Genomic DNA, 15,471 nt, shown 5'->3' with positions numbered 1-15,471 from the left:
AGCTTTCATTCTAAGACCCTGATCCTGCAAAACCTTATGCACAGGCTTAACTTTATGCACTGTAAGCAGTCCCACTGAAGTCAATGGAAGAGAGTGCATAAGCATATGCATAAATCTATGCAGGATCAGGGCCTGAGTATATGACTATTCCAGTCCATTGAATGAATTTTTTTTAAATGAAGAAAAATCATAAGTACTCACCTGCAACACTTAAAAGAAGAAAATCATAGATACTCACCTGCAAAACTTCAAAGGAAAAAAAGTTAGCCCCTTTTCTGCCTCTTTGTGATAAAGAAGGATGTTTTGTTTTGAAAGAAAACATGTTTGTTTTTTTCTGCTTGTTTTGTTACATTAGCCATTCACTCTCCAGATGACCAAAGAACTAGTAGGATAAGAGATGACAGAGGGCAAGGAAGAGACCAGATTTAGGGATGGGAGAATGAGATTCTTATGTAGACTTATTGTTGATGTTGTTAAAAACTAATTTAAACTCCAACCGCTGTATAATCAGTTGGGAGAAAAGCTCTTTTGTTGATGCTTCAGCAGCACGATCCTTTTCTTTAAGGGCTGAAAGCGTTCCCACTCACAACTCTGAGTCCTCCACTGAGACCTCCAGCAAAAGAAAAGCAAGGCTCCTCCACATGCCAGGGGCTGCGAGGGTTAAAACAAGCAGGGAAAAGACTTAACCCCCTCAGGTGTCTCAACAGCCCAAAACACAGCACTAGGGCTCCAGCCCCCCGCCTCCCCCACAACCTGGGCACCACCAGGGAACAAGAAAAACACACGGGGGGAGGAGGGGGACTTATTGAGGCCCAGACCTAACCCCTCTGCCTCCATCTTGCCGCCCTCTACTCTCCATCTCTCCAGCCTTCCCGACTCCCCCAGGCACCCCCTCCTCTGCCTCCCCCAGCTGCCCCTCAACTTCCCTGCCCCCTCCTTTGCCTACCCCCCTCCATCTCCCTGCCCCCCCCTCTGCCTACCCCCCAGCCACTCCCCCCCCTCCATCTCCCTACCACACATCCCTCCCGTCCCCTGCTCTGCCTACCCCCCAGCCTCCCCTCCGCTCTGGCTGCGGCAGGGACTGGGCACTCTGGGATCTGCGTATCGCTGTTACCATAGCACTACGCACACGCTGACAACACACTGCCCCTCCGCGGGAGGGAGAAGTAGTTCCGGCTGGCGAGGAAAGTAGTACCTTGGAGACGGTGCGCGACCTGGCAGAAGGGGCTGAACTAAGCGGCGCCACCAGCCGTGAGGACCTTTGCGAGGCGCGGAAGAATCTCAGGGAGGCTCCTCCCCTTCCGGTGTTGACCCGCTCTCCCTCCGCGGGCGCCCGCGCGTCAAGCAAGGCAGTGGTCTGGGCTCGGATCGGAAGCGGCAGCGAGGAGCGGAGGGAGCCGAGCCGAGCCGGCCGGGAGACCCCCCCTCCCCCGCACCCCCCTGCCGGCGGCGGGATGTTCAAGAACACGTTCCAGAGCGGCTTCCTCTCCGTGCTGTACAGCATCGGCAGCAAGCCCCTGCAGATCTGGGACAAGAAGGTGCCGGGCCGGCGGGCTGAGCTCCTGCGGGGCGGCAGGGAGCGGCTGCAGATGTGGGGCGAGCCGGGCCGGCCCCGCTGGGTGGGAGCCGGGAGGGGGGAGCAGCTCCGCCCCCAGCTCCATCCATCCCTGGGCACCCAGGGGAGAGCGGCACCCCTGCGCCCGGCCCCGCCTGCTGGGAGGGGCGGCAGCAAAGAGCCGCTGGTGGCCCCAGATTTCTGGGGGGGGCTGGGGTGCCTGGCACCATAGGCGCGGGACCCGAGGCGGCGGGGGCGGCCACACCCTCTGGCTTTAAGTGGTTTCCATCATGTGCTTCCGTTCAATGGCTCTCAGGCCTTCCCCTTTCCCCCCACCCCGCTGTCCAAATGGTGCCAGCCCACCAGTGCCAGGCAGGGGTCGGGGGGGCTCCTCTCCCCCGGGCTTAGGGGCTCAGTGCCATGTCTGTGCCCAGTCAGTGCAGGAGAGGTTGGTAATCAGCTGTCCCTATGGCAACGAGCTGCCTGGCAACCTGCATCCCAGGCCTGGGCATCACTGGTTGCTTGGCAGGTTTATGGTGGGCCTCTTCTGCTCTTGAGTACTTCCTGGAGGAGTGAGCCCCTTCTTGATAAGTTGCCCTCTGGACGGAATATGTCCTTGTGGGGAATGATGTACCAGGACAAGCTTGGACTGCCATCTCTTGGGAGACGGCATGGTCACAAACGATCTTCCTTTGCAGTGTGTGCTCTCAGTAAGCAAACTTGTTGCTCCTGCTGTCATGCAGGTCTTTGACTTGTCCTTTGAGGTAGCGACTGGAGCGGGTTGTGAAGCAGTCAAATGCCATTGTTTGAAAGTCTTTCTCTTTCAATCAGATGTAGTATTGTGACCTTCTAATTTGCAGGGCCACTTCTGCAAAAGCTGTCCAACTTCTGTCCCATCCATGCAGCAACTTCGTGGCTCATCCATGGTGTCATGGAGTCTGCTGCTTATAGATAATAAGCAGAGCTTCTGATTTTCAGTTTTAAATGAGAAACCCCTGGTGTCCAGTCCCTTCCCCCCCCCCCAAAAAAAAAAAAAAAAAAAATCAGTGTTTTATCTGGAAAAACACCAGAAATGATTACTTGTGTCTAAAGCCTTGTCTTCACGGAGGAGTAATGCAGACTGTGGAGGCTTGATTTCTAAAGCTTACTACTGCGTTGAACATAATTGATCCACGTTGACCCTGCTGGTTCACACTAAAGATTCCCTAGTGCACTTTAACATCGTGCTGTTTGAAACAGTATTTCGTTAAAACGTATTAGAGAACATTATAAAGGGATTACTCATTACATTACTGTAATATATGCTATATTACTCATAATGTATATATAAATTCCCCTCTGCACACTGTAAAATATGAAGTAGGTAGTGTAAAATCTTGTTAATTTTAAAAAATGAGATCCAAATAGTGTCAGTTTCTACATCTGCCCCAAAATCTCCTTGCCAAATGTTGTGGTCTGAAAATCGCATTTTTCTGATCTTAAAAAAATGTTTCCCATTGCTCTACAAAAGACCCACACAAACATGGGGAGCTAACCATAGTGAAACAATTAAAGTGATTATAAGCAATATGCTGTCAAATGGTCGAAGTAAACAACCTGGGAAAAATAGGTAATTGTAACAGTAGGATGTAAACAATGTCAGTCAAAGATGTGATTTTTGTTTTAAGTTCTTTTTAAAAGTGGCCTGCAAAGGACTTTTAAAAGCTCTGTTTTTCCCCTTTAGGATTATATAAAGAAGTCTTGAAAATGTCTTTTAATTTTTCTACATAGAAATGGCAAGAATGTCAGCTTTAGCTTTTCCTGGTTTTGCTGCAATGCTTTTAGGCCTCTCAGATGTCTGTCAGTTCTTGCAGGTTTTGAACCTTTAACAGAGACATCTTTCCTCCAAAGTACTCATTAGTGACTGATGTTATGCAAAAATCAATCCCAAAATAAATTCTAAACCATCTGACTAAATCTCCTTTTCCCCTCCCAGTTGCTTCAGTATTAAGCCTCTTGTGACATCATAGTTTTGCTTGTTGTCTATTCACAAGACCTGAAATTCTAATGTAACATAGCAGACAGGAAAACATCTATTTATATTTATAAAACCATTTCAGACCTTCGTTGTACATCATACAGCAGCACACAGAAAGGATAGGGTTGGGGTGGCAAGAGCCCAATTTTTTTCCTTTTTGAAGGTTCTCTTTAAATTGGAGGTGTGTTTTGCTACAGGTGTCCATTGTGCTGCTTCAGGGATGTGGGCTAACAATATTAAATAGAACAAGGCCTATTTGTGATCTGAAAGAGGAGAGCCCAGCAGCACTTTGAGTGTACTACAGTGGAGTGCGTTGCAAACATAAGGGAGTGCAAAGAAATAAACCAAAGGGATCCAATGGTTTTTTTTTAAATACTGTTCAGCTAACATCCATGCTGTAAGAAGTGCTAGCTTTGTAAGGTCTCAGTTGTGCAACTTCTTGCATGTGAGAAGATCGCTGTACCTGCATGGAGCCTCATTGGCGTTAATAGCAGCAGTCTGTTCACAAGTGGTTAGTTATAGGATCAGGGCCGAAATAAACATAACAGATCAAGAGCAAGACCGAGCCAGTGGATGCAGTGCTGTTCTAAGAAAAATACTTGTGCACATAAGGGTGTAGTTAACCATCTGCTTTGAGGTTTATAAGCATTTCTTTCTTTTGTAATGGTCTCATTAAAATGTGAATGCTGCCAAGTGAGTGACAGCACTGGTTAGAGATGGGCACAGCCTCAGTGGGAATTGTGCAAATGCTTTTACCTTGTTCTCCTGGTGCTGGGCCACTCAGATGTCTGTCATGGCAAAGTGTGCTGAGCTTTGCGCTAGCTTATTGTAATGGGGCCAATGTCCACTGGGAACTAAACTAAGGTCACAATGTTCCTCTCAGCTGTTGTGCCCTTCACAGTTAAACCTCCTTTTCCAGTCAACTGATTCTTACAAATACTTTTAAAATGCTCTTTTAATAATTTGTTTGTAAAAGTCAATGGATTTGTCACCTTTTCACCTGTACTTTTGTTACTTATAGTTGGGGGGGTCTTCAGAGATTAACATTTCCTGAAGATCTGGGTTCACTTGTAATATATCAAGAGGTAGTGGTCTTATTAGGCACTGCCTATGTAAAGGAAACTGGCACTGATGTACCTATATTGCTGTAATCACTAGTACAGCTTAATGCAGTAATGTAAAGTAAGCTGGACTGGTGTAAACCCCACTAAGACCTGTGCAGGTTGTCTACATCAAGGATCTGTACTGATATAACTGTAATGATGTAGTTATATCTATACCAATTTTCTTAATGTAAATGGGGCGGCCAAAGACCTTCTAAAAACCTGGAAGCATTCACTTTACAAAGGCTTACGTGGACACTGGAAACCTTTTCTTGATTATGTTGTATGAACAGTGTGCCTTCCAACTCTCTTTATGTATTAGTTCTCATTCCTTCTCTCTTACTGTCTCTTCTGTCCCTCGGCATGGGCTGCAGTTAGTCTCTGGGCAGGTGGTTTGGTAATGAGGGCAGCTCCTTCACACATCTGCTCTGTGTATAGCATCATGCTCACAGACTTCACTTCTGGAGTCCAGAGTGAATTATGCCACTGAAAATTGCGGTGGACATCCCTGGCTTTCTAAGGTAGGGAATAGCTAGTTACTAACCCCAGTGCCATCCTGCCAGAACAGTCACCAAAGCCCCCGACAGAACTTGTTTTCTTGCTCTTTTAGACTTTTTTGTGCAGACCAAATCAGTCTTCAGATCACGCGCTCCTTAAGGAAGTGTATCTCCTGCCATTTCAGAGTCATCCAAGCCTTTCTGGGATCCCTGCAAGGCACTGTCACTCTCTGCATTTTAACACTTAATCAGAACCTCTCTTCATGCCTGAGCTCTTGGCTCTCTGATTTCAGGGGAACTCATTGCAAGCTATTCTGTTGCAGTGAATGGAAACTGTGCAAAGGAACTTATTAAATCTGTGGATTCTCTTGATAATTTCTCCAAGTATGCAACTACTGAAATTTTTCGTTAAACTGAAAGAGAGAACTTAAAAGTTAGAGCAACTTCAAATGCTGTTCTATAGTGATGCAGTGTATGCTAGGGTTTGGTATTCATCTGAATACTAAATAACTATTCTTGGAATCTGACCACAGAATGCAAATAGCTGTTACTTGCATGGGTTTTTTTGACCAGTGTGGAAGGACTGTTTTCTGGGAACCATATTAGAAAATGCTGTTATAGCCCATGTATGGGTGGAATAATCCACAGCACAGTCAGACTAGCATGAATCTCAAGGGGGGAGGAATCCCTGTCTACGGTGGTCAGGGAAATGGTGCTAGCAACAGCAGAGTTTAAACACAGCTGTTGCTAGCATGGTTCCAGCCACAGATAATGAATGTCCGCACTAAGTCTGGATAGCAATAAAATACTTTTTGATGCCTCTAGAGGTCTCCCTCAGCCTGTTTAATTCACTGTTTCAACTGTCCCCACTTGGACTGAACTTTCACTCAGCCCTTGATAGGAGAATTCATCTTATGTTTCTCCAATCTTCCAGTTACACTGATCTAAGGTGTTACAAGTAATAATAATAGGTTAAAAAAAAAAAAAAGTGTCCATACAAAACTTTTTTTTTTTTTTTTTTTTTTTTTTTTTTTTTTAAAGATGATTGTGTCCTTGAAGTCCAGTCATTTTTTAGTGTGCGAATAAGCATTTTATTGTCGTTAGCATCCAGGCAGGTCACTAATTAGTAAATTAGTGTAACTCCTAATAGGATTATCCATTTATATGGATGATAATATCCCCAGTTATATAGAATTTTTTAAAAAATCCTATCGTATCTAGTCCTTTCTCTCTACTTCTAAAAAAGTCATCTTTGGGCTGTGACGATGTATAGAAAATGTTAGCTCAAAATTAGTTTTTCTGGGAGTGTAATTTCTGAGCACTGACTCCAAGTTGTAACAAAAACCCCTTCACTTTAACTGCACTGGTCATTGCTGAGCAACTGCTGTAATCTGTAGTTATAAACATTCCCTTTCCATGACATCAAGAGATCCCTCGAGCAATGCGGGCTGTAATCTATGGAATCAGTATTAACTGCTATCAGAATGACAGCCTCTGGGGAGTGATTTGCCCGGGCGTGGGGTGTTAAGTAATGGGATCCAGAGCCTTTCAGCTGTCTTCTCTTCTGAGAGTCAAATTAGCTCTGGTTGATAGGCTAGTTCTGATGACTCTTTAGAGGCCTTTGTAAAACAAGTTTGTTGTCCTCAGACTTTCCACTTCCCTCTGTTTCTAGGGAGGGATTGGGGTCAAAATCTGAGAGCCAGTAGAATTCTTTGTAGAAGGAGTTAATTGTGTTTTTATGCTGCTCTCAATCTGTATTCTACTTTTGGTTTTGATTGGGTAGTAGAAGGGTTGATTGGCTAGCAAACTGTTATTGTGTTTTGTAGACTAATCCGTTTCATCTTGAAACTTTGGCATCCCAAATTCTTTGTAATTCTTATATGCTGGCCTTTAGATGCGCTAATAAGAGGACCATGACTATGCCCTCTGCCCTACTTGGCTGTCTCATCCATGCTTTCTCTGTTGTTGTCCTGCCTACCTTAGATCTTTCCTCTTGTCTCCTCATCCTGCTCCGAGGAATGTTGTATGAGAAGAAACACATTGCCTCTGTAATCCTTCAGTACATCTCTTGAGTTTGGAGAGAGAAATTGATTTTAATGGACTATGACTTGTCAATTTCATGTTGCACTAAATTGACCAACTAGCTAGCAGAAGGAAACCTAACTAGAAAAAGAATGTGCTAAAAATTGTTTAAATAATGAACTAGCATCTATATTGGCAGTCTCACTAGAGAAACCCAAAACTGAATCTTCCCTGTCTCCCCTTCTTGGCACTAAGAAATCTTGGGCTCCCAGTGGTGCAGCTGTACTACAATTACCAATGAATGGTGAAAGCTGTAATGTAGCCTGAGAGCAGGCATTCTTACCATTGTTATCTAATTCTGCTTAACCATGTAGCTTTCCTAGTGCTAAATCAGCATGTTGCATCCTTGTTTCCATGATTTAATTTCTATAGCACCTATTGTTGCTGCCAATATGTAGAACCACATTAGTCTTCTAAGGGGGATGATTCCTGTTGCAAGTGACAAAACCATCAAATCATCTTAAAATTGCCAGGTTCGTTTCTTTTAGACAGATCTATAAATAAATGGAAGATGTATTTGGTGCAGCAGAGGCATAGGATTGGAGAGCAGGAATACACTGCTATACTGGCAGCTTAATATCTTCTTCATCTGTGAGGGCTTGGAATGGGATTAAAAATATGGTCTGTCAGTCCATGCTAGCATTCCCACCAGTCTCAGCATCAATTTCAGGTAATCTGAATAGAGACATCCTTAAAGACCAGAGAGAGGGGGGCTTCTGTTTGCCGTTCTTACTCCTCTCTTGTAACACACGCACAGTCATCCACTGTAGGTCCATCTAGATCAACTGACTAAGTAATTTTAAGATGAATTGCTGGTTTTGTAAATCATTTTATTACTCTTGACTGGAATCATCCCGTTAGATGTTTAATGCGGTTCTGTATTTTAGCAGCAAAGTGGCACTATAGGAATTAAATCATGGATTCACAGTGTTGCAAGGTGCTGATTCCGCCCTAGGAAGTGGGTGATTTAATTAGCAAGAGTGCCTTTAAATGTAGATCTCAATCTTTTTTAATGTGGAATGAGCTGTTTCATTAAAAAATTAACTTGAAAATCCTGAGATTCAGCATAAGTTGGTTGCTGAGAAGAGCAAGTGTGAGTTACTGTGCCAATTCCTATTCTGGCCTCCCGGTAATGTGCAGGGAACTGGCTGCAGCTAACTTTACTTGCCCATTGGAGATCTCAGATCATATCAAGCCATGTTTTTTTTTTCTCTCTCTAACCTTACTTAAACAAGCTTTCTTCATCCATTGCTGCTGTTGCCTGAGCACTCCAGGCTGCAGTGTCCAGCCCCAGCAATGGGCAGCAGCACGTGGGAGAGAAGAGTGCTGTAAGTGCAGAGGGTGTGCTAGGCATGCAGGAGTCACGGATTAATAAGAGGGAAGAAATAGACCCTGGCTTCCTGATGCTTTTGCTACAACCTCTCACTCCTTTCCCTGGTTTGTTTTAACTTAGCACTTGTCTGGCTTGGCATTATTTGGCCGTTCATATACTAGACTTAACGCATCGGAGTGACTCAGCATGCATTTTTCTGTATACTGATGTGCTTTGTGGAGATAGTTATGCCCTCTCACATCTACAGATGACATTGGACCTTGCAGACTCTCGGTAAAGTCTTTTGCGTGGTGTTCTGATATTGAAGGGTAATAGCATGTCCTGTAGTAGTAATTGAAGTTGTGGTGGCATGGGATGATGGGATATATCCAGCTGATTTCTTCATGTGAATGCCCAGATGAGTTCTTGTGGGATGTCTTTCTAGTGTGTTCTTCTGAGCTGGGAGATCACCCTCACTCTTCAGGAATGGCGGTTGTCTGTCTTCTCTCCTGTAACAATGTTCCACTTTCTCTTGTTCTAGGTGCGGAATGGCCATATCAAAAGAATCACCGATAACGATATCCAGTCGCTGGTGCTGGAGATCGAAGGAACAAACGTCAGGTAGAAGAAGAGGCCGTTCTTTTTTCTAATGTGCTATGGAGCATTAGCCCTCAAACAGAATGAACGATCTAACAGTCTTGATGCGGCTTCAGTCATCTTCTCTTTCCCAAAGACTATCAATCTCTTTTCCCCTAAGCTTATGGATAAATTGTCCTAAATCAAGTGGCCCCTGGTGTAGCACTATTGTGGCAAGGGCAGATAGCCTCCCATTCGTGCTCAGTTTTTTATTCCAAGGCATTTTGGTTTTAAACCTTGCTGGCGTTTTTTAAATGCTTATAAAGCTCTAGATGCAAATGGACTTGCTCAACAAGCCCTAGTGATATCTAGGTGTTCTTTTCTGATCCCTATATAACTTGCATTTCTTATTGGAGCCAGTTGAGGCATTGGAGCCCTTAATCCAGTCCCAGAAGAGAGCTGAATCGTAGCAAAAGCAATGCACTGTGTCTTGCCTCTGATTATCCTAAGACTATCCCTCAGTTAAAGACTTGAGGATGAGTGACATTGTAGTAGCAGCAGCAGCAAGCTGAAATATGAGAGACAGGTGGATTTTTAGAGCTTGCCAAAAGTTGTGGGACTCTCCGTCCTCTAACTCTTCCTTAAACATATGCGGTGCTTGGGAGTTCGTACTCTTTTTGGTTTGAGGGGGCCAACTGTTTAGATCAAGATCTAGATCAAAGTCATATTAAAAAAACAAGCTGAATGGGTCTAATGCTGTGTGCCTGAAGTGTGAGCGGGAAGCTGTCGTGATAACCTTGGAGTGTCCTATTAACCTGGTGGGAAGGAAGAGAACATTTGAACTGAATGCTGATTTTGTCCTAGTCCTCTCCACCCTTCCGTATTTTCCCCATTGGAATGGAACAGTGTGTTTCACTGGGGCCTCCACTGTCAGATCTACCTGGTTAGGTGTGTTCAGGTCATCTGGTTGGCTGACCATTAGTACCCCGTATGGTCAAATTGTAGCATACTGCTACACCAGATGAAATTGCTCAGGGGTGGCAGCAGAGTATAGCACATCCACGCAGGGTAGTAAATGGAAGTGTCTCTAAGTGACCTGCAGTTTTTACCTCTTCTAGTGACAAGGAGACAGTCAAAGGGGTGGGAACTTCAGACCTTCCAAGTTATATGGAACCAATGAAACCCTGTGGTTTGTGTAGACTTTAGACCTGGAAGGCTTAAATCTAACATAAGGGCTTCCTGGCTAATTCCTCTTGCATATGGATCTGTCTCAGAATGTGCTGTACTTAGATATCTGCCTTGTACCAGGCAGACTGATGTGAGGAGCTAGAAATATTAAGTGTCTCTCTCCCTCCCAGTACCACGTACATCACCTGCCCTGCTGACCCAAAGAAGACACTGGGCATCAAACTGCCCTTCCTGGTGATGATCATCAAGAACCTGAAGAAATACTTCACCTTTGAAGTGCAGGTGAGTGGGGTAACATGCAGAACTGCCTCTGTCGGGGTTAGAGAGGGGAGTACTCCCCCAATAACTGGTAGGTATAAAGAGACTGGGAGTTAGTTGTCTGGCTGTGTAGATACTCATGACTCCCATCACTGTAGTATCCAAGCACTTTGCAGAAACTAATTAATCTGTTACTAGCACTTCTGTGAAGTAGAGAAATATAATCCCCATTTGACATTGGTCCTAGGTAGGGGTGGCCTAGTGGACAGAGCACAGGACTGGGACTCAGGTATCCTGAGTTCTATTGTTGATCTCCTGGGTGACTGTGGGCAAATCATTTTCCCTTGCTGTGCCTCATTTTTCTAATCTGTAAAATGGGAATAGTGATATTGACTTCCTTTATGAAGTGCTTTGATATCTACAGATGAAAAGTGTAGAGAAGAGATAGGGATTACTATTATGGGGATGAAGTGACTTGCCCAAGGTTACACAGGTAGTCTGTGGCAGAGCCAGATCTCCTGAGTCCTAGTCCATTGCAGTCCAGTGCATTGACCACAAAATCCTCTTTCTTTCCCTCAGCCCCTTAGTATTAAGCTTTCTCTACCATCACAGCCTGACTAGATGAGTCTTGTGGCTTGGAGTTTAGAGACACCAGTCAGGCTATGAGAGGATATAATGACCATGTTTGAAACCTATGTTTTCATGTTGCATCCAGGCACTGACTTATGAATATTCTAGCAGTAAAGTGGAGGAGGAAGTCCTATCCTACAAAACCTCCTAGAGTCTGACTCTGCATTGGAGATGGCTTGTCTTGAGTGAACTTAGCTCTGCTGACTTTTGTATCTCATTGACAGGCTGTCTTTTTCCTCTGCATCAGGTGTTGGATGATAAGAACGTGCGCAGGCGCTTCCGGGCAAGTAACTACCAGAGCACAACCCGAGTGAAGCCCTTCATCTGCACTATGCCCATGCGGCTGGATGACGGCTGGAACCAAATTCAGTTCAACCTGTCTGATTTCACACGCCGCGCTTATGGCACGAACTACATCGAGACCCTGAGGGTCCAGGTATGAGGCAGGCCAAGCTGCAGTCAGGGAGGCTACTTCTCAAAGCTCAGGGCCTCCATAGCCAGAGAGATCATGCCCTGCAGTCTCCCTTCTTGCTAGTCTGAAGAATGGACTGCTGGAATCCAAGCAGAGCAGGGGCCTGGGCTCCACCTTGCTTGGCTTCTTAGACAGTTACTTGTTTTAAATGAGCACCATTAGAGAGGAGCAACAGACTTCAGACCCCTCGCTAGCTCGTGCTAGTGACCTCGCGTATTGGTGAGGGGTGATTGTGCTGGGCCTTAGCCCTGCCCCACCCCTAATTCAGCTGCTTCTGAGATGATGATGGAACTAGCTTCATCTGCTGTCTCTTCTCGCCAGCCTTCAGCTGTGTGAGGAAGTTGGAAGGTGCCTTCTCTGTGGTCAGCTGGTATTTGAGTCTATTTGGGATGCCAGGCACAGATCTGATGTGGGATGGAAGCCATTGTTCCCATTCCTATCCCCAGGGAAATCCTAAAGAGGTGCAGAATTGGAGTTTTCTCCCCTCCAATAGTGAGGATTCTGATAAAGAAAGGAGCAATAGAGAGCAGGGGGGTGGCAACTGTGAGGAATCTTCTCTCATCTGGCAGCCGGGCAGAGCTGTTTCTGTGGAGTTCCCGGTGCTCTTCCCAGATCTCTTAAACCTCCCAGATGTATGTGCCATCTACTGCACTGAAAAGAGTCCCTGACTAGGAGAGTCTCTGAAGAATGAAAGGTGCTAATATAGGACTGTACAAGAACCACCTCTGCTTCCGTCTCAGAGCCAGTGTCAACTTTATGAGCAGAGAAACTCTGACAGATGTTCAGGTCATTATATATGACCCCATTAGACACTGCTTTCCAGGCTCCCACACTCCCAAAATAACTACTTTGCAGTTTATCATGACTCTTTTTCAGCCCAGGTACCAGTACTTGAGATTCCATAAGACACTGGGACATCCAGCTACAAGTACCAAGGGCATCATGATTGGCTAGGACACTTCAGAAGCTGCTACAGGGGGAGAAGCTGCTACCTTTTAAAGCTGCCAGAAAGAAAGGTGGGGGGGAATATGATACCTCCAGGAATTCTTGATACGGCTTCTGAGGCAATCAGCAGATCAGCGTAATGCTTGCAGCACTGATCACCAATGGGGACTTTAGGGATCTGGGAATCTCAGATGAGGGGGAGCTCTGAAAGTGACTAGAGAGGCCAGGGTGTGTTGCGAGCCAAACCACTGTCAAGCTGAAGGGGAGAAGTGTAAAGAGAGAGGGTGTTAAATATGCAGCCAGTTCTCTCCGTCTTTCTGTCCCCAGATCCATGCGAACTGTCGCATCCGGAGGGTGTATTTCTCTGACAGACTCTACTCGGAGGATGAGCTTCCAGCTGAGTTCAAGCTGTATCTCCCTGTTCAGAACAAGGCCAAGGTGAGCTAGCCCAATGAGGAGGGAGCAGTGGAGAAGCAGCAGCTAGGGCCATCACAAAAATCTCTCTCCTTTGTCTAGCATTTCATCCTCCCGCCTGGTGTTTTAGCAAAAGGAGATTTCTTCTTCTAAGAGGCCCCCCAGACTATTTTGTGACCAGAAAGACTTTTCCCTTTGCTCACAGTAGGGAATACGCCCTGCCGCTTACACCAGTCACTGGCTCCTGGTTACTAAAATCAGTAGCAATCTATCAAATTGTTGACTGACTGGCAGTCTTGCCAGGGAAGCAGAGCTCTGAAGGAGATGGAGGCTTGGTTCCCTTCCCCAGCCCTGGAAGGAGGCCTTCCAAATTTGATGGGCGATGGGAGTGTGTGATGGTTCGCCCACTGTGGTCTATGCTCATCCCCTTCTGGGATTGAACCCTGGAAATGGCCACTCTTGTGCTGGTGAGAGATGCCGAATTCACACACAACTAAAGAATAGAATTGCTGACAAACTGGCTGCTGCTGCTGACCTCCTCCAAGCAGAGGTGCTAGCATCTGTTTCCTCCATCCCTAGTCACTCATCTTGACTCCCCTAGAGTTGCACTCTGATGCCTATCCTCACCTCATGCTGGTAGCATCATTTCTTTGGGAAGGGAAGAGGGATGAGTGTGTGACCGTGGAGCAGGAAAAGGTGTTGTTGTGCTGTGTCCCTGGGGTGGGTGGGGAAGGAGCCATTTGGATCATTCTTCAATGATCACTCTCTAGTTTCAGGATCAGTATTGAAGGGCTTTATAGATAAATGTCTAGCTCTCCTCGATCAGAAACCCTCATGATGAAAGTGCTTCTGGGTTGGGTGGAGTAAGACAGAGGGATAGGGACTTGGAGGAGCTTCTCAAGGGAGTGCCTCTTCTCTCCCCACTGCCCCGCCCCAAAGAAACTGATGTTTGTTTAGTGGTAGGTCGGATTGCGTGCTGCGAAGGCAGGCGAACGGTCATGGCAATAGCTTGTGGCCAGCAACGAAGATCGTTTAGGGCTGCCAATGGAGCAGCCCATTCTGCACCATTTGTTACGCTGATGTGGGGGGGCAGAGGTAGAACCCTTCTATTCCAACATGCCCCGTGTTGTGTGTCGGACGCTAATTGCTTAGTAATACTGTCTCTTTTGTGCCCGCGCAGCAATAAACTGCATTGGAAAGAAACATGAGGAACGTGCCATGGCTCTGTATGAACATGAAGGCAGGTGGAGGAGAATGTCCTAATGAAACAAAATTAGCTAAATTCACTCTGCATAGGGTAACTCTTGAATAATTTGGTATCCCTTTTCTGGGCAGGACACAACTAACCATGTAATAATACTGGGATTGCATTGCACGTCCATGAGTAGCACAGAATCAGAGTATTTATCTGGCTGTTCCTAAAAGCTGAGTCTAAACACTGCAAGTGATGTGGTACCTAATCTTTGCCTCGCTTGGGGGAATTACCACGTAAATGACAGTAGCGTGTCTGAAGACAGGATCTGCTGTGGAATTACAGGGTTAAGTGTGCCCTCTCAAAGATACCAATGTATTTTTCCTTTCCTGGTTTTCTGTCTTTATTTTATATATGTTCTAAATATGGATGTAATACTCACACTTTGAAAGTTATTAAACATTTGATTCTGTTTGTAAGTGTGACCTGGCATCTCCCTCCTTTGATGGTGCTTTTTAACTCACAGATGTTTGGACTTAAAAAGCTCTAAGGAATATCTTTAGCAACCCAGATGTTAATGTTGTCTTTGAACTCCAATTTGATTTGTGCACTAACCACATCATACAGGGCAACTTCAACACCATGGGCAGAATTTACCCGGTTGCTCACTGAGCAGGCGCCCCTGGGTGCCTGGTCCCCTCGGCGGTGGTTGTGGGATAGCGCTGTATAGTGGAAACCCGCCACTCTGGCAAAGAGAACAGCTTGGTCATCCACCTCCAAGGAATTCACGGCTGTGTCCCCACAGTCGATTTCCGTGACGAGAGCACAGCAGTGAGCTGTATTACCAGTATGGATCCCTTCATGAACATTCACCTGGCTGAGGTGACCTTCACAGACAGACATGGCAGAGTCTCCCAGCTGGATGACCTATTAGCGGATATTCCTGCCTGTCACAATGTCCGTATCCCTGACAAAGTGGATGTCAGGGCCATGGTGGAGAAGCAGTTGCAGTTAATCCATAAGGTGCGCTACTTCGGTGGCCGAGACACATGGAGAAAGGAATTCCCTACAGCGAGACACAAGTAAACTCTCCTGGGCATCACCCAGAGTTCTTTGGGGCTCTAACCTGAAACTAGGGCTGTCAGCCCCCTTATAACATCATCCCCCAATTTCTGTACTGGAAATCTTCCTGTCTGTGTTGCTACAGTTTTAAGGACAAGAACAAACATG

The 15,471-nt window shown here is 45.8% G+C and overlaps 1 protein-coding gene across 3 annotated transcripts; it reads left to right on the top strand.

Annotated features, from left to right (window-relative positions):
- The first annotated feature begins 1,249 nt into the window (after positions 1 to 1,249).
- Positions 1,250 to 14,720, top strand: CFAP20 (cilia and flagella associated protein 20). 3 transcript variants are annotated; one of them, XM_067552574.1, is made up of 6 exons: positions 1,287 to 1,538; positions 9,108 to 9,187; positions 10,501 to 10,612; positions 11,466 to 11,654; positions 12,963 to 13,073; positions 14,230 to 14,720. In XM_067552574.1, the coding sequence occupies exons 1-6, from the start codon at positions 1,455 to 1,457 to the stop codon at positions 14,233 to 14,235; spliced, it is 582 nt and encodes a 193-aa protein (XP_067408675.1). In that variant the 5' UTR covers positions 1,287 to 1,454; the 3' UTR covers positions 14,236 to 14,720. The 3 variants fall into 3 exon arrangements, with proteins under 3 accessions (XP_067408680.1, XP_067408665.1, XP_067408675.1); XM_067552579.1 differs by lacking the exons at positions 12,963 to 13,073; positions 14,230 to 14,720 and adding an exon at positions 12,567 to 12,924 and having other exon boundaries at positions 1,250 to 1,538; XM_067552564.1 differs by lacking the exon at positions 14,230 to 14,720 and having other exon boundaries at positions 1,270 to 1,538; positions 12,963 to 13,082.
- The last annotated feature ends 751 nt before the right edge of the window (positions 14,721 to 15,471 follow it).

The sequence above is a fragment of the Emydura macquarii genome, unplaced genomic scaffold (assembly GCF_026122565.2).
Source record: "Emydura macquarii macquarii isolate MOO-44397 ecotype Brisbane River unplaced genomic scaffold, CSIRO-AGI_Emac_v2 contig_295, whole genome shotgun sequence".
Taxonomy (NCBI): domain Eukaryota; kingdom Metazoa; phylum Chordata; order Testudines; family Chelidae; genus Emydura; species Emydura macquarii.
Note: the sequence above shows the minus strand (reverse complement) of the source record. Positions and strands in the feature narration are given on the sequence as shown.

Bases quoted from the DNA above. Each gene is read 5' to 3' on its own strand.
- CFAP20 (XM_067552564.1), top strand. From the start codon at position 1,455: ATGTTCAAGAACACGTTCCAGAGCGGCTTCCTCTCCGTGCTGTACAGC. The intron at 9,188-10,500 runs GTAGAAGAAGAG...TCTCCCTCCCAG, and splicing joins ATCGAAGGAACAAACGTCAG to TACCACGTACATCACCTGCC. The intron at 11,655-12,962 runs GTATGAGGCAGG...TTCTGTCCCCAG, and splicing joins TCGAGACCCTGAGGGTCCAG to ATCCATGCGAACTGTCGCAT.